Genomic DNA, 23,089 nt, shown 5'->3' with positions numbered 1-23,089 from the left:
CACCCAGATTGTGGCTGGCGACAGCGCGACTTTTGTACGACATCGTCGGGTAGAAATGAAGGGGCCACTTCTTAGGACGCGCTAAACACAGCAGTCGGAGACACGTTCCATGCGCCGCGATTCAGGTGCCCGTTGGGACCTTGGGACCTTAGAAAAAGATCCCTCATCTTCCCGGTTCCTAAGCTCGGATGTTGCCAACAAATTTTCCGAGGTGCTTACTAATGCCGCGTTCTGTGTGGGCAGAACATCAAGATGTAAACATTTTGACAGTATTTGGCAGCCCAGATGTAAGATTCGCAGAGTGCGGACACCGACTTTGCAGCTGGAGCAGTTGCTACAAATGCGAATGAAAGAATATTTTTTTAGAGAGTATTGGAAGACGGAGAGAATGTGCATTACTCAGTCGAACCTCGAATAACCCAAAACATAAAGCTAGGGTTTCCAAACATTTTGGTTCATCCTTTGACGGTCGACTTCTTTTCCCCTGAGAGAGATGTTTACCGGGTGTCTGGTTTTGTTTGCGAAGGAATAGCATAAAGAAAGGGTCGATACTAGGTTTTTTCTAAGTATCTAGCGGGAGCATGTACGGTGCTTGAGAGCTATTCAAGATAGGAAGCATCAAATTAAAATATTGAATTCGAAAAGATGTCACCTTTTTTCCATTTGGTTTCATTTTGGTGCATTCGCCTCCGTGACATTCCAGCGGCTTCAGATTCCTATCCGGAGGTACTTTACAGAACTGCTTCTTCGGATGATGAGCTCTCGTCCTCGCAATTTAATTCTGGAAAGCGTTGGAAGTCTGAATCAGAAGAGCCAGTGCTCCCATTGGCACTACCGGCCGGTATGCGAAGTGAAAATCACGTACGTAGGTCATCTAATTTAAAAAAACTATAGATAGCCCAGCAATGCGAAACAATGTATGAATATAACTTTTGTAGTTCAACAAGGACATAACAAATAGCAACACCTCCCACGGTGTGTGAAGTTTTGCATTTAGGTGGGCAGTTTCAAATGTGTAATCACTGCCATACATGTATGGCGACGATCGTCAAAGGGTTACGGGGCCGAACTGATGATCTGTTGCAGTCTAGAGGGCCGGAAAATAAATAAAACTATATTCATAAGGATATACTGAAAAAATAAACCTAGATAAGATTCGAAATAGAAAAATATAATCTGGGGCGAAAGTTTTAAAAATGTAAAGTGGATGATTACACATACTTTATTTTTAAATTCAATGTGTCGCCAATTATGGCATTACAAAATAATTGTGATTGGAAAACTCCCCAGGCATAAATTAAAGCGCGTAGGAACTTTGGCATATTCGCACAAGGCAGAAAGACTGATGAGAAAGGTAGATTGAATGCTGACAATCTGCAGTAGGATAGTAATTGTGTTCTATATGAGAACACGTAGGAATTTCCAAATAATTACACAGACATAGTGATGCATGTGATGACAATATAGTACAATACATATGGCATGAAAACCTGCATTATGATGCAGTTTTTTCACAATCTTCCTGATAGCTTTTTTTCCGTTTTTGGTGCACGTTGTGGTGCCATTCTTTTTTATGTGCGCTCATTTTTGCATTGGTAGCATTGTTTGAGCACAAATTAATTTTATTCCACTTACTGCCTCCACGCTTTTGAGCACAAATTAATTTGATTCCACTTACTGCTTCCGCATATAAACACCCATTTCATTGGTGCATTTCTTTTGCCTCACGCACGAGCAGTGGTCAATGAAAAAGTGATACGGCATTATTTTAGTCGACCTGGTCCGGTACGTAGCATTTCCGCTTTGGCAGAAGTTTTCCAGCTTCGCCGATACTGTGTGCCAACGACGAAACTCTAAAATAGTTTCTCGCTCCAACGGTTCAAGTGACAACACCCGAGCTTCGAAATACCGCGCGAAAATGGGTGTTTCTTAGTATGTGAAAATAATCTGTACACCACAAGCCCTTTTCGGTGGTGTGTCGGTTGGGTCGTACTAACACTTGTTTACTTATTTATTGTGGTACTCTTGGGGCCCAGAGTCTGTTACGGAGGAAGGGTGGGTGCAGGGTAATTGGCGTACAGCGTTCAAGCAACCCCCAAAGCCTTCTCTTAGACCCGTCGGGAATCGTCGCGGCACTTTACGCGCGCCTCATGCCCCCAGGAGCCTGGCTTGCACACGGGAGAACCTGACAGCGGCCAGCCTGGGCCTGTTGGCAGCCTGTCGGCGACGGCAGCAGCTGCAGACCTTGCTCAAGTCACTGCACCTCATCAAGGCCCTGGTGAGGGTCTGCGGATCGCTTGCCACCGCCACCATTCGGGGCTTTCATTACCGCGTCTTCGACTGGCGTGTGCGGCGTCCCATTTCGCCATCAAAACGTTGTTTTTGAGTGGCAATAAACGTTGTCACAAAAGCCAGAGTGTCAACCTTTCAGATGTCGCGGTCCTAAAAATTTGATGTCGCAATACTAAAAAAGAAAAGGCACGAAAGAATGCGAGTGTTGACGTTGTCGCAGCGCCCCGGCTGTTGAAACTTCGGTGGACTTCCGAGCTCTAGAGCTACCTGCAGCAGACCGGGCGTCTGCTACGTCCCTGATCACTGCTGCGACACTGCTGGGGTCGCGGCCGGCGACAATGGGACACTTTTGCGACGTTGTATTTGAGGAACCACTGTTTAGGACGCGGTAAACACGCCAGCTGAAGACGCGTTTCGGACTCCATAAAAACCACTTCGCACGTGCGTCTCGGCACCGAAATAATGTAAAATCAGCGCTGGGTTAGTGCTGCATTGTATGTGTTGCCAAGAAAAGGCGGGCTCACATGTGTCGAGCCCCGATGTAGCACCTTGTGTATGGCACTTAGTTAGTGCTGAGGTGTATGTGTACGGGCATTAAGTCCTCTAGATTATTCTATGCAGCATCACTTCGCAATCTTCTAGAGTTTTGACAGTAGCCGAGGCTGCTGTCAAAAGGGGACAGTCCAAGAATTTGTGCTAGGGGGTTACAAAAAACTTGATTGCTGTTTTGCTAACTGCACTCATTTTATCTGCAGATAAGTGGAAAAGCACTCGCAGATTGGAAACATCGCTAGAAGTTGCCTAGTTCCTCTAAATGTATTTGTTATGGTGGGTTTATTTTAGGTAGGGTTGTTACGGGTGGGCTCCACTGCATTGAGGGACTGTTGACCCAGATGTCTGAGGGGCGTAAACTCGCATAGTTTCTTTTTTTTTTTCATGCTGCACGTCATGTTTGAGCCAGCCATATGCACGTCTTATTTTGTGCCAGCTACTTGCCAAGTACTTCTCTTAACCATCAATCGGTGCAATGTTCCTTTCTTTTTTTTTTTTTAGCAAGAAACGGACACGAGACTTCGGGAACTTCTAGAGGTAAGTTTGACCGGCTCGATATAGATGCATATGGTAGTGTACTCGCACCTCTTTCTAAGTGCTGTAACCACCAGAAGCAAGAGTACTTCCTGAATCGGGGATTACTTTATATTTTTAAATCCTGTACTGCCGATCACTGCTCCTCTATTTATGATACAAAAGGAGCGTTGCGTTGGACTTGGTCTGCCGTTTGACGAGTGCACCTGTTTTGCAACTCTCGGTGCTTCCTCGAATGATGCTGTCAGCAGCTCATTGGGCACTGCCCAAGGAAGGTTCCAAAGCGAGCTAGCTAAGGGAGCTGTCAAAGATGGTGTGGCGGCGCCCTAGCTGCCCTTACCAGGAAACTTGGTGTTATGCCTAAGGGCACAGATTGACGTTACAAGATCAACACAGCCGCGGAACTGTTCGTAGGCGCTGCTTTCACCCTCAGTGTCCCCCTCTCCCCCGGTGGTTCATCTCCTGTCTTTCAAAGTGTCACGGTTTTGGAGACTGCTGTTACGATATCTCCACGGGCAGGTTTTAAAGCGCATCTGGCTTTGCCGTAGCTGCTCCATAGGATGCAGTTTTGAAGCACACCCTCTTGAAAATGAGAGGTTACGGGAGAGAGAGCCCTTTGGTGAACTTGTTGGCACGAGCCAGTGGTAGGAAGGGGGAAACCGGGCCCTCGTTGAGACTCTGCACGACTCTCAGGAGCAAGACTACCCTGGGGCCATCCAGCTTGGCCTGGCGTGCCACAGGGCTGCCAGCACCTTCAAGCACTACCAATGCATCAGGTGGGCAAACCGTCCTCTGCTCCTGTCTCCCGCTCCGTTAGTACTGGATGCCTTGACCACTTGTCGCTAGCTAAAAAATATTTCATTTTTCTTTCGCTTTGTAGGGTAGGAAAGAGAGAGAGGAAATGGGGACGGTATATATATCTTGACGGCATAATCGCTTGATAGAAGCAAGTTGCCAAGTTACAATGGTACCTAGAAATGTATCACTCACAAAATGTGTGCAGCACTGAAAGACAACACTTTGAGAGGTGTCCTACAAAAAATGATGGACGCTTCAAGATTTGTCCCATTTCTCTCCCCTCTGGCGGGGAGAAACGGGATACCCGGAACGAAATTGACAGACATTGCATACTTACTGGTGGTCTCCATTAGGAGCCCGTGTTACAACCCGCGTGGATGATTATGCATACATTATTTTTAAATTGAATGTGTCGCTAATTATGACATTACAAAATAATTATGTCCGGAAAACTCGCCAGTCATAATTAAAGTGCCTAGGAACTTTGGCATAATCGCACAAGGCAGAAAGACTAATGAGGATGGTTGATCCGATGATGACAATATGCAATAATTATGACACGAGGCACTCATCTTGAGCTTCTTTTGAGGCTCAAGATTTTTACCGTAATAGAGTATGGGAGATTATTTTCTAGAGAAGTTCTTTTTACGTAATGTTTAAAGGATTCCTATTTTTAGTGTGCCCTTTATACGGCTCAGGAATGTTGAGACCAGTCATGAGGGAAACTTTATTGAATTGAGCAGGGTGTAAAGTTGGCCGAGTTAGTTGAACATGGTTATGAAAAGTGAACGATGTCAGAAACAACCAAGAGCACAAAGACATGGTACTACAGAAACGGAGCGCCGACTTCCAACTGATTTATTTTGAAGAAACGCATACCAACGTAAAGCCAGAACATGAAAAACACAGCCACTAGCTGTCACAGACACGCGCCGAAGATACTCATAAAGGCCACTTCCTTGTCGAACAGTGCAATCCAAGGGGCACTGGCGCATTTATCTTTGTGCTTGGAAATGAAAGAAGATCCCCAAAATGTCTATAGTTGTCTGAAGACTGCTACGTCCCAGAGAATTTGTTTAAACTGCCAGCGTTCAGTTTGAACAGCCAGGCAGAGTGTTGGAACTGAGCAGTCAAGTTTCCTGGGATTTTACGACGAAATGCATTTGGCTCTTTTAGAAAGGAGATGTATGGGAAGAGTGTGGCAGCGAGCATGCCCCGTGTGTTCCCCACAGCGAGCTGAGCTCGAAGCTGCAGGAGACCCTGGAGATGACGGAGGAGCAGCTGGACGTGGCGCTGTCGCGCACCTGCTCCAGCTTCGACCGGTCACACTACAGCCGCCTGCAGGCTGCCTACGGGCTGCTGGGCAAGACTCAGGTGGGCTAGCCGCTCCCTTCGGTTCTCTCGGAACACGCGTCCTGCCGATGCCCCGACAGATGTCCTTGCAATGGCCACCTGTGCGCTTGATCACAGGGGCGGTGTGCATAGGTGGGCATAATCTGAAGCGATTACGAGATAGACAAAACGTGGCGAGGCGGGGGTTTGGCTCTTGCGCACGTACGGAACCTAAACTCCCCTCTCGCTTTCGCATTTTAGGGAGTTCGGGTGCTTTTTCCTTTGCGCTTTGCCGCAGCACGGAGGTGCGAAGAGATAGGGTGGCTTCTCTTCATTACAGCAGCTTCAAATGCCAGGAAGTTGCCCTGGCATATGTAAATAGAGATTTTGAGGATGTGGCTCCATATGAATTGAGCAGTCGTACAACTCTTTTCTGTCCTCTTGTTTTCTCTTCTTTGTGTGCTGAATAATACCTCAATATGTTAGATTACCAACCAGCCCAAATGTCAACCTTACTACAACTAATTAAAATTTGATCGAATGATTCCTGCTATCAACTTAAAGTTTATGAAAACTAAGTTTTGTATGAAAGATACATTATTCGTCGCACACATTTAGGGAGGGAAGGACAGACGTGGCTCCCAACTGGGAACCTGCTCATCCCGATTTTGCTCGAAAACAAGTTTTACCCACCTAATGAATGGCTAATTGCTCTAGAATAGTTGCATCAATTAAAGTGGGTCCCCTGACTGCTTTGTTCTTGAATCTGGATCTCCGTTCTTTTCATTTGTTCTCACGATTGAACACTGCTTCATTTCCGTCTTCACGGCTACCACAAACTCTGTCTGACGGCGCGGGCACGGGTCTTGTTGAGTGCAGATGGCGGCCCACCAGCTCCTGATGCACTTTAGCAGCGCCATCCACAACCGGGCCTTCGCCATCGTGCGGGGCTACGCGGAGACCCATTCGAGCCAGGGGGACCTGCAGAAGGCACAGTACAGGGACCTCTGCAGGGTGAGGGCCCCCCTCCCTTCACCTCGCGGCCCCCCCATAGGGAGCTAAGGACCGCTGCGCTTGATTAGCCGAGTAGGGGTAATGCATTCAAAGTTTGCAATGCCAGTGCAGTTGAAGCTGCGGCGATGCACAGGGTCTGACTGAATGCTAGGCGTATTCGTTCCTTTTTCTATGTATAAGGAAACAAAATCCTTTCTGTCGCACTCGCGCCGGAACCCCAGATGTTGAGAGAAATGCGGGTCGACGTCGGGTGCGTCTGCATGTAGCGTCGACCAAAACTCCGAACCCCTTGGATACGAAGTTGCAGCCAAAAGTTAGCAGCACGTGTCGATTCGGCAACGAAAGCGCCGCGGCGGCGTCGCAAGAACCAGTGAAGGTTGTGCACTCTGCAAACTTTGTAGGGTTCCAACTTTGTGTTTGACGAGTCTAGAGTCCCAGCTTGCTTGCCCCGCCTGCCTCTGGGGTGCCGCTGTCGGGGCTAGAGGAGGCCGACTTTCCTTTCGCGCTGGAACCGGTGCAAAAGTGGTGGCGGGTGTCCGCTGTGCAGTGCGTGCCCTCGGAGTGCTTTCTGTCCTGCCTGCTGGACCTGTGCCAGGCCATGTGGCAGACCATGTGCAGCTACAAGGCCATCCTTGCGTGGCACCAAGACGGGGACGACTCCGTGGGCTCGGGTGAGTGCCCCCGGGTACCTTCGTGCGGGAGACGGGGCTGCTTTGCCATTTTTCACTCGACCTTCTTTTCTCAACAAGTGCGGGTCGACGTCGTTTAACCGCATTTACGACGTTGGCTGTATCGAACTCGTATTCGGCGAGTGTCATGTTGCCAAAAACAAACATGGCACGCACGCCCCTTAGAGAGAATGTCGTCGATATGTAGGCGCCAACGGTCTCACCCTGGGTGTTAGGATGGAATGCATTAGAGGTCAAGAGGATGCCGCGAGTGAACGTGAAGCGGCACGTAAAAGAGGGTGTTACCGAGCGGAGAATGGACACGCCGGTGCGACCGAGCAATTTGTGCGGCGTGTCTGCAAGAACGTGTTCAGTGCTAGCTGTTCTGTGTGTGATCGGTTGTGGTTCGCGTGAGATGCCGCACGACGCGACGTCGCCAGGATTTTCGGTCGATCTCGACGCAGTATTATTGAAATGTCGCGCAAGCCGATGCCGTTAGCTCGCATCCGTCGCATGATTGCTCATGCAAATTTTTAGTTATTTTCGGTAACGTTTTAAATTGAGCGAATAATCTGAGATTACCATTAACGGTGCATTATGAAGCATCGTAGAGATTTGTCAACAAATTAGGTGTATTATTTCGTTCCATATGTTACTGCTCGAACCCCGAGCCGCCGTAAGATGGGAAGGGGGGTGACACAAAAAGTTTGCACGTAACACCTTTTTCGAACCCAGTTCCGAGTTTGTTTTCCTAGAAGTTGAAGCTTGACGGCCTGCAGGGGACGGGGGCCAAGAGGGCGGCGGCGAGGCAGAGGGTGACGGCAGCTTCGAGGCACGCTATGTGCGGGACAAGCTGACCCAGGGGCTGCAGCGGGTCTGGCAGGACATCCAGAAGAAGCTCACCGAGTTCCTGCTGGCCTGCAACATGTCGGGCTTCAAGTTCAACCAGTTCATACAGGTGCTGGACGTGGTGCGCAGGTGAGAGCCCCCCTGTCTTTGCTTCCAATATCATATGTAGCTGCACAATGCTCTCCCAGCAACTAACTTTCCTAAGATGATTCACGAGATGATGAGCTCAGATTTGTCAAAGATTTCTTCCGCCCGATTCTTTTGCAACTGTCAAGCATGTGGGTGCTTTATGACAATGCGTAAACATTGCAAAGTTTGTAGCTTAATCCCTATGTTATGCTAGTGTTTTAATGCAAAATGTGTTTAAAGGGGCACGAAGCCACTTTTCCAAAAGTGTATTTATGGTCATAACTCAATCTATAGGCTCTAAGCATCGTAAAGAACCAAACATTACATCCGTGCGTCACCAATTTCTCTATTGAAAATCAGTATCAAAGATTGATTACCTCCGAAGTATCGCCAACACCATATCGCACAATTGGACGAGGAAAATGGCTTCTCCTCTGCTTCTCTTCTTTCGGTGGTGCCATCTTGTGTCAGCGATAGTTCCGAGCCAATCAATTTTTGATACCAATTTTAATAGAGAAATCTGTAACACATGAATGTAATATTTGGTGTTTTAGGGTGCTTGGATTCCATAGACCGAGTTAAGAGCATAAATAGACTGTCCAGGAAGTGGTTAAGTGCTCCTTTAAGGCCTGGCACCGCCGAGGAAAGTATGATACTACAGGAACCGTTCCGAGATGTAGGACAATCTGTACAAAAAAGTGGCAAATTAAGAAGAAAGAACAAAATTTTAGACGCGTCAAAAATTCAAATTGGACGTTTTGAGTGATTTATACAGCGTAAGGTTGGTCTGCCAGTAGGGGCGACACTGGTTTACACTGTAGATGAGCAATTTAGCCAGTGCAGTACAACCGCTAGCCTGGGGTCTTTAACGTGCATCACGCAGTAGTGATACACGACCGCACGCCGGTACGATGCTCATCCAGATCGAAACGGGCAGGGGTGGGGCTCGAACCCAGGATCCCTGGGTTCTGCAGCGCGAGCTTTCGCTCCACGCGCGTCGAGCTGGGTGTGCGCTTCAGCCCACTCGGCCACCGATCCCCCCTTTAGACGCGTCCCAACAGGAATCAAACCCACGACTTCATGATTGTGAGCTCGACATTCTACCACTGCGACAATTAGAGGGTGGATGCGGAGCTAGCTAGTTTCATCTCTACCAAGGTGGTCTCTACTGACTGTTTAGATGTGAACGCCGATCGTCGGACAGCGTTGTTCGGCATTTGTGTTCAACCTTTAGCGTTATATATAAAAAAAAAAAAAACCTGTAATTGTTATTGCAAATCTTAAGGAATGCTGAGGAAATACATTTTCTGTATGCCGCGTTTATCCGTCAAATTGGGATAAATTGAGCTTTTTTTCTTTTTAAGTTTAAAGGCGATATTTCTAGCGACCAAGAACTCTAGTATTTTTCTTGAAAGTGAGAAAGGAACATTGAAAGCTTACATAATCCTTATTTTTATTAACATAGTGTTTTTCTTACGTGGGCCTATCCCATTATCAAGCCTCGCTGAAATTCCCTTTTCCAGACTAATGGACATAGGTGAGGAATTCTGCAGCAGCAGGTCAGAAGAGTTGCAGCAGTCTCTCAAGCAGCAGAGTCTAAATTATTTCAAGAATTATCATAGGTGAGTGAAACTAAGAAAAACACAGACGAAGAAGAGACACATACAACACGGACTAGCACCAGTTCGTGTTGTATGTGTCTCTTTTTCGTCAGTGTTTGTGTGCGCTTTTTAGTCCTCTAAAGTGAAACTCATTTTGGACTGGCACGAAACCGCTCCTGTGTCGGCTCCATCCGGTCGTGGAGGCACTTCCTTACCAATGACAGCATTTCTCGTTAGCCTCTAAATTTCAGAAATTGAGTGAATCAGACTTTAATGACTTGTGAAACGTTTTGGGTGCTAGGTGCAAGCTTCAAGCTGGCTTCTTGTCCCGCATTGGTATTGCTCATTTCAAGGAACTAGCTCGTGGAATTGCTTGCCGGTTCCGATTCTCTCGCAATGTCCTGTCTGCCACTTGTCCAGGAGCTGCCTGGAGGAGCTGCGCATGTTCCTGGAGAACGAGAGCTGGGAATTGGTGCCTGTGCGCTCCTCCTTCTCCCTGCTACAGCTTCAGGTGCTCTTTCCCGCCCTCCCTGTCGTTTCCGTGCTGGCCCTGGCAGGGCATCAGTCGGCAGCCGCGAGGGTGCAAACCGATAAAACCGCTCTTAGTACAGTAAAAAAAAAATAATTCAGTATAATCGGTAAATTATATTCCTGTCTCTTTTTGAACGATCAAAAATTACATTGCTACAGTTTGTTTACATGCACCAAAGATAATGCACTGGGACGTGAATTGACTCTGGAGGCACATTCACATGGATAAGACCACTGGGCTTCCCTCGCGCAGCTTGCAACTAGAACCACTAAATGTATATGCCACTTGGGGAAAAGGACATATCCCGCCGATTGGTTCCGTCTGCATATTCCTAGCCATCCATACTTTATCGCGAAAGTGATTTCATCGTAATCACTTTGAGGTTGATTCGACAGCCGCGTTGCCGAGGGTCAGCGAGCGGAAGTCTGGGAGTCGTGACATTCTGTTAATCGATAATCGATGCCTTCAGCACGAACGTGACACCGTTTTGTGACGCCTTCTCACGTTCAAAAGAGAAGGTGTAACCTGCAATCTTTTTTGGGGAAGGGGTGCAGCTGGACCAAGTCTTTACTGAGCCAGGCTCTGTCTTATCCCAGGAGTTCTGCTTCCTGCGCCAGTCCCTGCAGGGCCGGCCGGCGACGGTGTCTCCCAGCAGCCGGCTGGAAGCGCGCAGGGAGGAGCGGCCCTGCTTCCTGGTCAGCCGGAACCCCTTCCTCATCCAGCAGGAGGAGGAGGAAGAGGACCTCTTCGACCCACCTCCCTCCTCCGTGAGTCCTCTTCCATTTCACGTCGGCAGCACACTCAGCTCGACGGCGCTCTTTGTCCCGTTGCGCTTGATCCACGCAATCCTCGGTATACCGCCTGTAACAGGGAGCCAAGAAGTATAGTCCAACCTCTGACTAGTCGTTCCTGTCAACCCGCTAAGGTGAAAGAGGAAACATTTATAAAATAGCAAGAATGAGTCGAGTTGCACGGTGTTTTCAAATACTAACCGGAGAGTGGTGGAGCCTCAAGGAAGAGCTCATCTCTAGAGCCGGGTCTCTCATACGAGTCCGTTACAAAAAGAAAGAAGACCTTGTGACAAAAGATACGTGCAGAAGCATTGCTCGTGGCTTCCTGGAGGATACGAGTTGGTCTAAAGCTGTGGTGGTTCCAGCTAGAGAGCCTAGCCAAGCCGATGCACAGTGCTGTTTTAGACGTCTTGCGTACCATATTGTCATGCGGAGGGAGAATGTTCTGGTTCTGCTGCTTTCCTGCGGCACACTCAAGTACGGGGAAGAGGCACACTTGTCCGGTAGGCAAGGTGCCCACGTCGTATCTCACGAGTGGCCTCATTGTTCTGCTCCCAAAGGTAGTATTGCACTCTGAAACTCTATGCAAAAACCGTGGCTTTGAAACGTGTGTATGGGGTGCACCTGATATGTCTGCAGGTTCTGTTACAGAAGCTGTAAACAGGGACAGGGATGACACCAAATATTATCAGAGTCATAGTCATTGAAGGTTCACACTCAAAATTAAAAAAGGAAAAAAATATGATACCCATTTTTTGTGGCCTTAAAAAACTGCCAACACAATGATTGCAAAAAAAAAAAAAAAAAATGATCTCAGAGAATTGGAAGCACTCTGTGCATTCTCTGCGTAATTCTGAACATGGCGTTGTATCGCGGGAGTCGTGGGCTGGACGGCTGAACTAAGCGATGGCGGCGGACGAGGGGCGTGGGACCCCTACTTTAGAACTGTCATTTTCGGTACCGGCAAATCTGTCTAGCTTTGAAAGAGAAATATGTACCGATCAAAACAATTAGGATTTATTCCGTACGACACGCCCTACCACCAAGCTGATTTGCATGAACATGTCGCCTAGTCATCGCCCCTTCTCCTGGCTGGAGACATCAATCGTCTTGCGAACAGAAGACGTGCGCATTTTTCGTCTGCTTCACATGGCCAGAAAAACCGAAGGAAAAACAAACAAAAAAGGAAAACACAGTCGGGTGTAGCCGGTGACTTCTGGCACCCCTCTCCTCCTCTGCATTTCTTCTTCCTCCCCAGCTCAGTTTTGGTTTCGAGCAGATGCATTTTTTTACTTTATTAAAAATATACTTGACGCCGTTCTGAAATATGGATTAAGTAGTCTTCTGACACCATATTAAATCACCTGGCCAAAAATAAAAAAAAATATTGGGGGGTGTTTGTGTCTCTTCAATGTGGGGTGCCTGGGCTGTGTGCCCCCAGGCTTTGACAGTTTTTTCCCGGTCGTCTTGCCACAGCACGCCAACAACGAAGTTGGGGAGGTTGACTCGGACGACTCGGACGTTCCGGAAGAGCTCAAGAAGGACTACATTGACGAGCTGACGGAGGAGGTGCCTCAGCGGAGGTGAGCAGAGGGACGGGCAGAACGTGAACGTTTTTTGTCTTTGACTTTAACAAAGCCACAAGACTTTTTCTCAACTCTGAAGAGTCAGAATCTCTGACACGGTATAGCTGGTGGGAAATCAAACTTTTGTTGTGTCTGGATCTTAAGAGTTTACTGGTAATGGAATCGAGGAGGGGTTGAAAGTACATTGTATATTGGCATAAATCTTTTATTGGGAAATTGAATAAATTTTTTATTAGCTAATAAGGTAGTGCAGCTATGCAAATTGAACCCCACATTGTGTTGCATTGTATGGCTTCGTATGCTTTCAGCTTATTTCCGCTTAAGCAATCAATGCTGAATCTTAAATTGGACTTAAATCTCAATGATGCATCTTGATAGCCCCGGATGAGCTGTGGTGAAGATTGCCCAATCCACGTGGCGTCGGGAAAGGCTGGCTTCGCTGCAGCGCGAGAGGCTCGTGCAGCGAAGCCCAACGTCTTTCCTTTGGAGGCACCTGCATGATTCTCGACGTCCAACCTAAAGTTGGAGCCTTCCGTAAGATGTTGCACATAGCCATGCTTCCCTTTGCAGGCACAGCAGGGTGGCGGACAAACAGCGGAGCCAAACGAAGGATGCCCCCTTTGTCACCAACACAACTCTCAACATTCTCAGGCAATTTGGTAAGGCATGGTCACTGAGTGTGCTGTGTATGGGGTGTGGTCTGCTTTCTTTAAGCATTTTATACGGATCTAACTATTTTTTGCGGTGTGAACCTTAGCTGTGCAAACTGGCTGCGGGGGTTATATTTCTCATTTGATCAGTTGACAAAACTGGCTCCTGCTTGCACATATATTGCAATCACAGTACAGATGTGGAAACTTATCAGTGTAGAAATTCGTCGCACCAACTGAACAAAATAGTGTGACTTGTAGTAAGGTGCGGCTTATAGGCCATTCAATATGATAGATGTTTTTCTATGTTGCCCATAGATATGCGGACGTCGCTGCGTGTGTGGTGTTGCGAGGCTTAGATTGGCACTTGAGCCTTAACCAGGCATTTTCTGACACGTCTGCTGATGTCTGAAGGAGCATCCTTTGGAAGCGTTTTCCTACTGTTGTTGACTGCAGGCAAATACATGAAGATGATGGACGTCCTGCACACCATTGCCTTCGACGTCTTTCTCTGCATGTCGCAGCTTTTCAGCTACTACCTCTACACGGTAAGTTGATTTGGTCTGTAGGAAAATATAGTCAGTGTTTCCCTCATTTGTTTTATGCTGTAGAATTCTCCTTGTGTTTCATTTTAGGTCTACATCTTTTTTGCAAAAGAAATGGTGAGTGCCGCTTCCACATTCCTTTCAACAGCTGAGCCGCATTGTTAGCTGCGTGCATGCTTGTGGTTTCATCTGGTCCACTCGCTAATTTTGATCGAAAATATTTATGCGTCTTGTACAGTTCCTCGTTCAGGTGCAGATGGCTCTATATAAAGGGGAGCTTGAAACTAAAGCACCATACACTCAGCAGCAACTTTTCTGTGCGACAGTGGCTAGCGTAGTTCCCGCAATGTCCCGAGGAAAGGCGACTCCACTTGTACCATCTTATACTACTATACGGAGGCTAGCATAAAGCACGAGTGGTAGTATTTAAGGCCTGGCTAGCATACAAGCAAATACAGTGCAATCCACTTATAACAATACCACATATAACGATGTCATGCTTATAACGATCAGTTTCTAGAGCTTTTAGACTAGAAACGCTCAGAGTCTAGTCCAGATACAACAATAATTGGTTATAACGATTTAAAGGGATACTTCAACGAAATTTGAAATATTCCCGTCGTGTTCAAAAATAGGTTGAATATAATCCACAATATCCGTAAATGACAATCGCACGTTTGTATTTTGATCCTGGTGGCTGTGTTTTTCGTTATAAACAGCCCACTCTGGTAAGCGCTCGGAGAAGGCCCAGCTTAGAGCACGTGACATCCAACGCAATCGTGACGTAGGTCGTCTTAAGACGAGCAAAGCTACGGCGAGGCTGACGTCGAGAGGACGGCCTAGTCGTTCCAGCCACCGAAGCGGCTGCTTTTGTACGAATTTTGAGTGACGGGTTAATCTTCTATAATCTTCTAGGGGGACAATAGCGACTTCTGCGACACACAAAAGGGATTCTCGGGAAGAGGGGAGTTCCTCCTTCCCCCCTTCTCTCGTCGTGGCCGGAGACGAGACAACCTCCGTCACTAGCTGTCAAGGTTCCTAGACGAGCATTACAAACGAGGCGTTAGCGACATCCACCAGGTGCTCTTTGCTAATCGTTTAATTTGTTTTAAAATTCTGTTTGGAGACTTTTTTTAACAAGATATTGGTACGTTCCATGTGATACTGCTCTTTTGAACACATATAGACCAAAAAATGAGCGCCGAAATTTCGTTGTAGTATCCCTTTAATTTTCGGGTTTTCTCATTATCGGTATAAGTGGATTGTACTGTACATGCAAAAATCACAAGGTTGTTGCGGGCTCCCTGCACTCGATTGAAGTGGCCCATGACAATGCATTCGAAGGAAATCAATGCACACAATGACGCCGTACTTTCAGCACTGCTGGGTTAGTCCTATTGGCTGATAACATGGAATGCACTCTAACTTATAGTGAAACGTAATAAAGGCGTGCAATCCAAATGGTCACATCTGGCGTCTTTTTCTCAACTTTCAAATGGGTACAATGGAGTTGTAAGAATCATGCAAAATTGGTCCGTATTTGTAAAGGGAAATGGAAGAATCGAGAGAAAGGAACAGGGAGTGGAAACCACCTTCAAATTCGGCTGCCGAAGAGAGGCCTCAAAAAGTTTCTCGATATAACATAACCAAATGCACATTTTGAAAATGAGAGGGTATAGAAGGAAAAGGCGTGCCACGCAAAGGCGTGAACCAAAAAAATGCCTTCTCAGTTTGCCAGTTCCGCCAAGTTCGGCACACTGGTAATGTTTTCTTTTTCTTCGCCGCCTTCCTCTCTTTTTTCGTTTGTCAAAGGATAGTTCTGTTCGTGCCAAAACAAGGAAAAATATATATAACTGAGAAGATTTTGCTTTGGGAGGATGGCAAATCTGCAAGCCTGTCCTTGTTCTGTTTGCTAGATGGGTTTTGAGCCAGGATCATGCCCAACCTTATCACGACGTATTTAACCGAGACCGAGGCAGAAGGAATAAAATATCTGGACAGTGGTGGAAACAATAGACGTCTACTATCCCAATTTCATTTTTCTACCGATGTCAAGATATCTGGCTCCTTCTGTCCCAGCCTCAGGTTAAACTCCACCAGCTTGCCCGCGCACTGGCTGTAGTTTGGTTAATCGTTTCCTATCGTGAGAAACCCAAAGACGAATGTGCCCTTGGATGGTAGAGACCCCAGTGTTGGGAGAGCTCCGCCCCTCCCGTAGCAATCGTTTACGTTGCAGACGCCCCGTTTCAGAGTGACTTCAGGGAGAACTCTCTGAGCCCCAAGGCACGGACGTCGGTGCAGAAGATCCAGGAGGACCTGATCCTGGACGGCCAGGGGGCCAGCGATGGCCGCCCGGGAGAGGAACCGCCCGAGGCCAAGGTGCGCCCCCGGGGCCCACCCTCTTTAGAGTTCGTACTGTTGCTTGGAACACGTCCCATTGCTGCGTTTACCTCGTCACCGATCCCGTTCTGCTGTAGGTCGCTCTCCAGCTTGGCAGTTCACTGAAACTTCGGCAACTGGGAGTGGGGACTTTATGCGGAGCGCAAGTTCGTCTGCTTCTTTTGCACGGGTTGTGGTGCCTTCAGAAGGCCGAGCCATGATTGGTCCTGATTGAAGAATGGTGGGTAGACCTCGAGGCACCTCGCTTTGAGGTCTACCCACTATCCTTCAGTCAGAGCCAATCAGAGCTCGGCATCGTTCTGACGTCACCGCAACTCCTGCAAAAGAAGCAGACGAACTTGCTCTCCGCATAATGACACTTGCATTAGTGCTTTTAGCTGGGACTTGTAGCAGCAACCAGCAGGACATCCAACTGGGCGACACTTTGGCTTCTGGGAGGCGACTTATTGCCGGCAACACTTTTCTTTTGCGGGCGAGATGGGACGCTAAACCAGTCAGAGGTGCGTTTCGGGCAACATATTATCGGGAACCTCGAGAAAACGGTCCGCCATTTCCCCACGCATTTTGGCTCTGAACGGCAGGGCATAGGAGCGGGCATCGACGGCGCCAGTGCTTGCCGGCAAGCCTCTAATAAACGCCAAGAAGTGACTAAATGTCGCTCGTAAGGTCGATATCTAGGTTGTCTTTTCTAGCTTTATTTTGTGAACGTGTCGTGGCGTAACGAGCTAGCCTAACCTTTTGTCCCCTTTTTCCAGTCTTCTGCCTTTCTCTCGTCTGTTCTCTCGGGATCTCCGATGTGGGCATTTTCGGTTTCCCGCACTTGGCGCCTGGCTCGTTGGTTTGTTTGCATGAGCCCGCCCCCCCGTCGGCTGTGTGCAGGACCGGATGCCGGCCCCCCGCCTGTCTCCCGTCGTGGACCTTGGCAGCTCGGAGCAACTGTATGGGCTGGCACAGCGGGTGGTGGCCGCTGAGTCGTTGTGAGTGCGCCACTCTCTACCGCCGCACCGCTTTTTCCTTCTTGGTGTCTCTTGACAACCTCGCCAAACAGGTGTAAAAAAAAAAAGCAGCGTTGTGTTTGTGTTTCTATTTCTCGTCCCTCGTCTGTGACACTGCTTTAACCTTTTAATCATCTCGAAGGCAAGATAAGAGCCAACTCTGCCCTTAAAGAAGCAGTTATTGCAAGGCGGTGCCCGAATTTAGAGGGAGCCAAGGGGGTGCACCAATCCAGAGGGATCCAAATACTCGTTGAGCAACCTTTAAGAATGGTTCTTCCACTTATTGGGCTGAAACAAGACTCGAGGGTGTTTATTGTTGATCCACACTTGCTCCGACGAAAGCTTGCCGCAGTACGCCCAACAAAGCCGCAGCATTTTTAGACGGCAGTCGTTTGGAAACAGTGGTTATTCTGGTCTTCCCTACAAGTGGTCCTATTTTAAAATTCAAGCGGTTAAAGCCACTTTGTCTGGCTTATTTCACAATGCGGGACTTTTGGAACACAATTTGTACACAAAGTATAAATTGCTCACAGACGGCCATTTGCAGGGAGCGGGAGCAGTAGCTGCCAAAAAGTATTTTATATGCGACGTCGGTTTAGAACTCTCTACCAACGTTGGGGGCTTGTTTCAGGCTCTTCCTGTCGGACCAGTTTGTGTTTCTGGTGCCCCACCTGGAAGCCCTTCTGCCCAGCACCAAGCGGTCCTCCGTGCAGGCCTACGTTCAGGTGGGTTCCCAACGGTGGAAATCGGGGCTTTCGTCACTGCCACCAGTTTCCCCCAAAAGCTAATGAAGCACAAGACTCTTTCTACGGGGACCCTAACATAACATTTTCACTACTGCTCAAAGTGGAAATTTTCCATTCATAAAACATAAAAAAGTTTTTCCCGTAGACTGGTTGCTTTTGCAGAGTGTCTCTTGAGGCCCACTTGCAGCAAAGCTTGGAACAAACGGTCACTTTTCTGGTCGCACAAAAGCAAGATTATCCTTTTGCGACATCCACTATGTCGGGACTGTTGGTGGTAGAACACAATAGGATACCTCAGAACTAGCATTTAAAGGGAATTTTCGTATGTTCTCTCTGGTTTTAAGCGTAGCAAGAATGGGGGAACATGCAGGTTGCCCAGTGTCATCTAGCTGCCTTGGCAATTCCTTGAAGACGGCATTTGCTTTTCTAACGTCATCACTTCACTCAGCCCCGCCTAGCTCGCATCAGCATTGCTGCAAGCGTGTTTGTTAGCGTCTTACAATGAGCGCAGTGCCAGTGATACCGAGACACGCAACTACCCCTTTGCCACAGACCCTCATTGAGCGTGTTTTCCGCTTGGGGCAAGTCGGGGATCCACCGGCAATGGTGCAATGCACGTGCCTCATCTTCCAGGCTGTAGTAGTATTGCTCCGAATGTCTAGTTGTTGGATTCAGCCGAGGCCTTATTTCAATCGGGGTGCCATCTGACCGAGATTCCAGTCGTCCTGAAGACCTTCGCATGGTCTAAATCATTCCTTGACCCCGATGGGACATCCTTCGCTGGTTTGGGGCACAAACTCCCAAATGCTGGAGCAAGTAAGCAGCTTTGGCTTAGGTGGCACGCCGCTCCACCCACACGCCTCGAGACATGTTGCATGAGAAGCTCTTTGTAGGATTGCAAAACTAGAGTCGTGGTGCTTCCTCGGTAAGCGAATGCTCTTACGCAAGACGTACACACGCGTAAGAGCATAGCCCCGGCGATGGTACTAACTGACCTTTCTGGGACGCAGACGGTGTCCATGTCGGCGGAGCTGCGCCAGCCGGCCTACATGACGGTGGCGGCACGTGCCCTCGACTACGACCAGGTGCTAAGCCGCATGGAGAAGGTGCGCTGGGACCTCCACGAGATCCCAGCCCAGCACAGCCCCTACGTCGACATCCTTATTAGGGTGAGCCCCCGGCTGGCCGACATTCTTCGCACGCTGGCGTCCATGCAGAGCCGTTGGGCGAGGAACGCCTTGCCCAAACGATTAGCTGGATTCCCATTTCACTGCTGCAGCTGCTGTTGAAGACATCTGTGTGCAGACGTGTCTCCCCCGGATACTTGGGAGGAGCTGTCCCACTCGATGGATTCGAAGGAGATACCTGAGTCGCCGTTGCGAAGCGTTGAAACTGTCCCGCTCAGACTGCCACTCTACTTCCGGGTTGCCCACTGATGTCGGGAACGACTTCCGTTATCCAAAATGCATCATTTTCTTGAAAGCTTTCCAATCATAAGGTGTCTTCAACTTTTTAAATTATGAAGTATAGGAGCTCACAAAATTGGGGAACTAGCAAATTCGCAAGGTACAGTAATTTTTCATTGTAACAAAGTCAGCGGGACGGCAAAAAATTCTATCTAAGCAGTAATTCAATAAAGTGAGAGATAAAAAAAGAACAGCGACAGTGGCCTTGAAGGAGGAGAGGAACACTGCGGAACACTCTGGCCATACATATAATCAAACAAACCTGGGTTATAAACAACTCGCGGCAACTTTACCGAGTAAAAAAAAAATAATTAAATAAGATTTGCCTATAATTTCATCCGGGCATCACCTCTCCTCGAACTGCTCCAGGCATTGCAAGGACACGGTCACCGCCGCTGCACCCCACTTTGTTTCAAAGCAGCCATAGGGTGTTTCACGTCTCTGCAGTCATCGGCGGTTCCCAAATTGTTTCTCCGACGTCGCTTTGTGTTTACTCTGGCTGCACGCGAGATCTACGATCGCAGCCTCCGTGGCGGGAGCAACGACGGGAAGGTCCGCATCGACAACTGTGAAGGATCAGTCATCCTCGACGGCTCCGCCAACGTATTTTCACACGCTCCTGTAGAGATTGTTGCAGCTCTGGGAATCATGCGCCGGCTTGGCAAGCACGCTCGCGAGAGAAAATCCAACATGTGCAAAGCAGCTGGGTCGCGAGAATGTTTTCTCTTGCATGAGAAACTTCTCAAACCCGTCCAATATGCCTTGCTTGTTGTGCAAAATGGTGGACAGTATCGAACAGCCAATGCTGGAATGTTGAATTCTTTGGCGATTTCGAACTTGGTCTGGCCACTTTTCCCAACCTCGCAGGTCTAAGCGACTTTCGGTAAACACTCCCACTGTCCCATATGACGCTCGTGTACGCTAGAAGCGCGCTCGCGCAGATGCACGTGTCGGGAGCTCCTGAAGCGACGACCTCCGGGCTTCATCACTCCCTTGACCTGATTCTGACAGGAGTCGGGCAGCGTCGACCACAGGAGCGGTGAGTAGGGTCGAAACATGGACGCTGCACCCGCCGCTCCCTGGCTGCGTTGACGCATCGGCATTGGAAGTGGCGCTCTGCCCTCTGTCACCCGTTTCCTCCGTTTTCTTGTTTGCTGTTTGCCTCGGTGAAGAAGGGGGAGGGAACGCGAGGGTCTCCGTGCACCTCCGTGGAGGCTTGCATGTTTTCGGCACCTCAGCCTTTGTAATAAGCATGGTCGGCCGCTGATTCCCTTAAAATAATCTGACTCAAAATGCGTGCATTTCGGTCGGTACTACGTTGAACTTCGATAAAAATGATAATTAGAAAAAAACTATTTCGTTATAACGATGGATTACTGTATCCATCGTTAGTTGACGTGTTAAGAAACTGGAGTTAAGAAACCACAGTGAGCAGCTTTGTACCGCAGTGTACCGGTGACTTGCACGGGACATCACTCGGTTTTTGTCTTTCGTCGGCGCAACAGCGAGGCTCAGTGGCCGACCACACTTTGAGGACGCCACGAGTGCGTCGTAACTGTCATTGCAATTCCTCGCAGGAGTTGCAGGTGTTCCTCATGCGACTCTCCGAGGTGGCCAAGCTGATTCCCATTCCCAAGGAGGCCACGGCAGTCCTGTGGGAGCACTGCGTCCGCATCTCTAACAGGACATTCATCGAAGGGTGGGTCCGCTCGCTCGAAGCAGCCTCTAGAATCACTCTGGCGCATTGCTCTACTAATTGGTTAAAGTGCAGCTTAAGTGCTTATCTTTTGGGATGCGTTGGCAAAACATTCTCCTTGATGCATTCATAGACGTGCCATGCAGAGGTCAGTTTTTGATTACACTTTGCATGTCTGACACAAACCAGCACCTAGTGTAGATGCTATTTGCTACGATGTGCAGCTCAAAATTCGGCATTCGGGTCACTTGGTCTCTCTAGCTGCTTTACACTAAGTGTGGTCTCGCCTAAAATGTTTCTCGACGAAGCGAATGCAAGCAAGTTTGGCGTTGTGTACATTTCTAATCGTTGCGTGCCGTTGGAGAAGGCGTTTCCGATGACAGGCCCGTTGAAGGGAAGTGCCCCCTCTTCAGGTTCTCGCAGGCCCGGCGCTGCACTCCAGAGGGACGTGCCCGCATGCAGCTGGACTACCAGCAGTTTGTGAGCAAGGTGGAGAAGCTGGTGGAGCTGCGGCCCCTGCCGGATCGGGAGCTGGTGGAGGCCTACGTCAAAGCCTACTACCTCACCGAGAAGGGCCTGCACCAGTGGATCACCCAGCGCGGAAAGGTGGGCACCGGCACCCGAGAGCGCACCTTCGCGTCGACGCGCCAGACGCGCATTGTTTTGGCGGTCAAAGTCCAGAGGCTCGTACTTCCAGCAACGCCCCGTCCTCGGACGACGGCGATCGCCGCGGCCGTGTTCCGAATTCGCTTGATCTCTCTCCGGAGTAAAGCTACTCGCGTCCCTTGGTCGGCGTTGTCATGCGATATGACTCGTGAGAACGTCGTACTCAACTACCCAAGTCCAGCTCTCATTTTTAAAAAAAAAATTACTGTAAGTGACTTAATTTTCGCGAAGACCGAATTTTCGCAAATCGCCTACAATTCGCGAAAAATAAGTCTCGCAAACAATTCCGGTGAAATGTAAACATATTGGAATCTATATTGAGATCCCACGGCGTCGCGAAAATTAGAGCCTGCGAGTTATGCCAAAACTTCAGTTTTGACCTACTACTCCAGTAATAGCCGCACTGTTTATGAAGAAAACCTGAGGGTTCGCTTTTCCGCAGAGCATGCGGATATCCAATCACCGCAATCGACAGCATGATTCCAGCGGTTTACAGGACAGAGATAACGTCTTCGCACGAAGATACCATCTGTGAGGTTTCATTTGTATGGAGACTCGTGTTCTTGATCTAGTTATTCGCTATGTTATTTATGCGCAATGCGGTAATTGGCTGTATATGTGCTTTGCGGGAAAGTAGACACAAGGGCCTTGTGCATAAATAGTGCGCTATCACTCGAGTAAATACGGTAAATCGCGAAATGTTGAGACTGCGAAAAATAAGTCGTTTACAGTATACAGTTGAACCTCGATTTAGCGAAGTCACCGGGACCCCCTAATTATTTCGTTAAATCGGGAACTTCTTAAAGTCGAGAAAGACATTCTTCGGGATAGGCTGCGCGGGGAATTTGAATTTGTTCGTTAAATCAGGAAACTCGTAAAATCGGGTTTCGTTAAATTGAGGTTCAACTGTATATAGAACCTGCTCGTGCGTTAGAATCGGAAATCTGGGGCACATGCTACAGCCACTGACAGAAGGAGAAGTTTCTGGCTTGGTGATTGGGTGGCCGACAGGAGCACAGTGGGTCGGCGCAACTCGGCTCGGAGCATGTGGAGCGAAAGTTAGCTTTGCTGCAGAGGTTCCATCCCCACTGCCGCCCGTTTCAATTTGGGCGAGCGTCGTACCGGCTCACGTAGTATCGCACTGCGTGGTGCACGTGAAAGTCCCCGGGCTAGCAGTTGTACCGCAGATTTCTTATCTACAGCCGAGACACCCATTAAGACCAACTTGTGGCAGTATAAACGTATGT

The 23,089-nt window shown here is 48.6% G+C and overlaps 1 protein-coding gene across 2 annotated transcripts in view; it reads left to right on the top strand.

The window, feature by feature from the left end:
• LOC8050425 (syndetin) overlaps positions 1 to 23,089 on the top strand; it is a 31,712-nt gene that overhangs the window by 6,876 nt on the left and 1,747 nt on the right. Inside the window, exons 6-25 of one of the 2 annotated variants that reach the window (XM_029990962.4) lie at positions 2,161 to 2,278; positions 3,346 to 3,381; positions 4,072 to 4,154; positions 5,409 to 5,550; positions 6,388 to 6,522; positions 7,070 to 7,193; positions 7,970 to 8,168; positions 9,692 to 9,790; positions 10,190 to 10,280; positions 10,898 to 11,068; positions 12,569 to 12,675; positions 13,249 to 13,337; positions 13,785 to 13,876; positions 13,964 to 13,990; positions 16,124 to 16,252; positions 17,153 to 17,250; positions 17,900 to 17,993; positions 19,025 to 19,183; positions 21,058 to 21,179; positions 21,590 to 21,782. In XM_029990962.4, coding sequence (XP_029846822.3) covers positions 2,161 to 2,278; positions 3,346 to 3,381; positions 4,072 to 4,154; positions 5,409 to 5,550; positions 6,388 to 6,522; positions 7,070 to 7,193; positions 7,970 to 8,168; positions 9,692 to 9,790; positions 10,190 to 10,280; positions 10,898 to 11,068; positions 12,569 to 12,675; positions 13,249 to 13,337; positions 13,785 to 13,876; positions 13,964 to 13,990; positions 16,124 to 16,252; positions 17,153 to 17,250; positions 17,900 to 17,993; positions 19,025 to 19,183; positions 21,058 to 21,179; positions 21,590 to 21,782 — 2,308 coding nt within the window. The remainder of the gene's footprint in view (positions 1 to 2,160; positions 2,279 to 3,345; positions 3,382 to 4,071; positions 4,155 to 5,408; positions 5,551 to 6,387; positions 6,523 to 7,069; positions 7,194 to 7,969; positions 8,169 to 9,691; positions 9,791 to 10,189; positions 10,281 to 10,897; positions 11,069 to 12,568; positions 12,676 to 13,248; positions 13,338 to 13,784; positions 13,877 to 13,963; positions 13,991 to 16,123; positions 16,253 to 17,152; positions 17,251 to 17,899; positions 17,994 to 19,024; positions 19,184 to 21,057; positions 21,180 to 21,589; positions 21,783 to 23,089) is intronic. The other variant, XM_029990963.4, reaches the window with a different exon arrangement.

Source organism: Ixodes scapularis, unplaced genomic scaffold (assembly GCF_016920785.2).
Source record: "Ixodes scapularis isolate PalLabHiFi unplaced genomic scaffold, ASM1692078v2 PGA_scaffold5__190_contigs__length_132052651, whole genome shotgun sequence".
Lineage (NCBI taxonomy): Eukaryota > Metazoa > Arthropoda > Arachnida > Ixodida > Ixodidae > Ixodes > Ixodes scapularis.
Note: the sequence above shows the minus strand (reverse complement) of the source record. Positions and strands in the feature narration are given on the sequence as shown.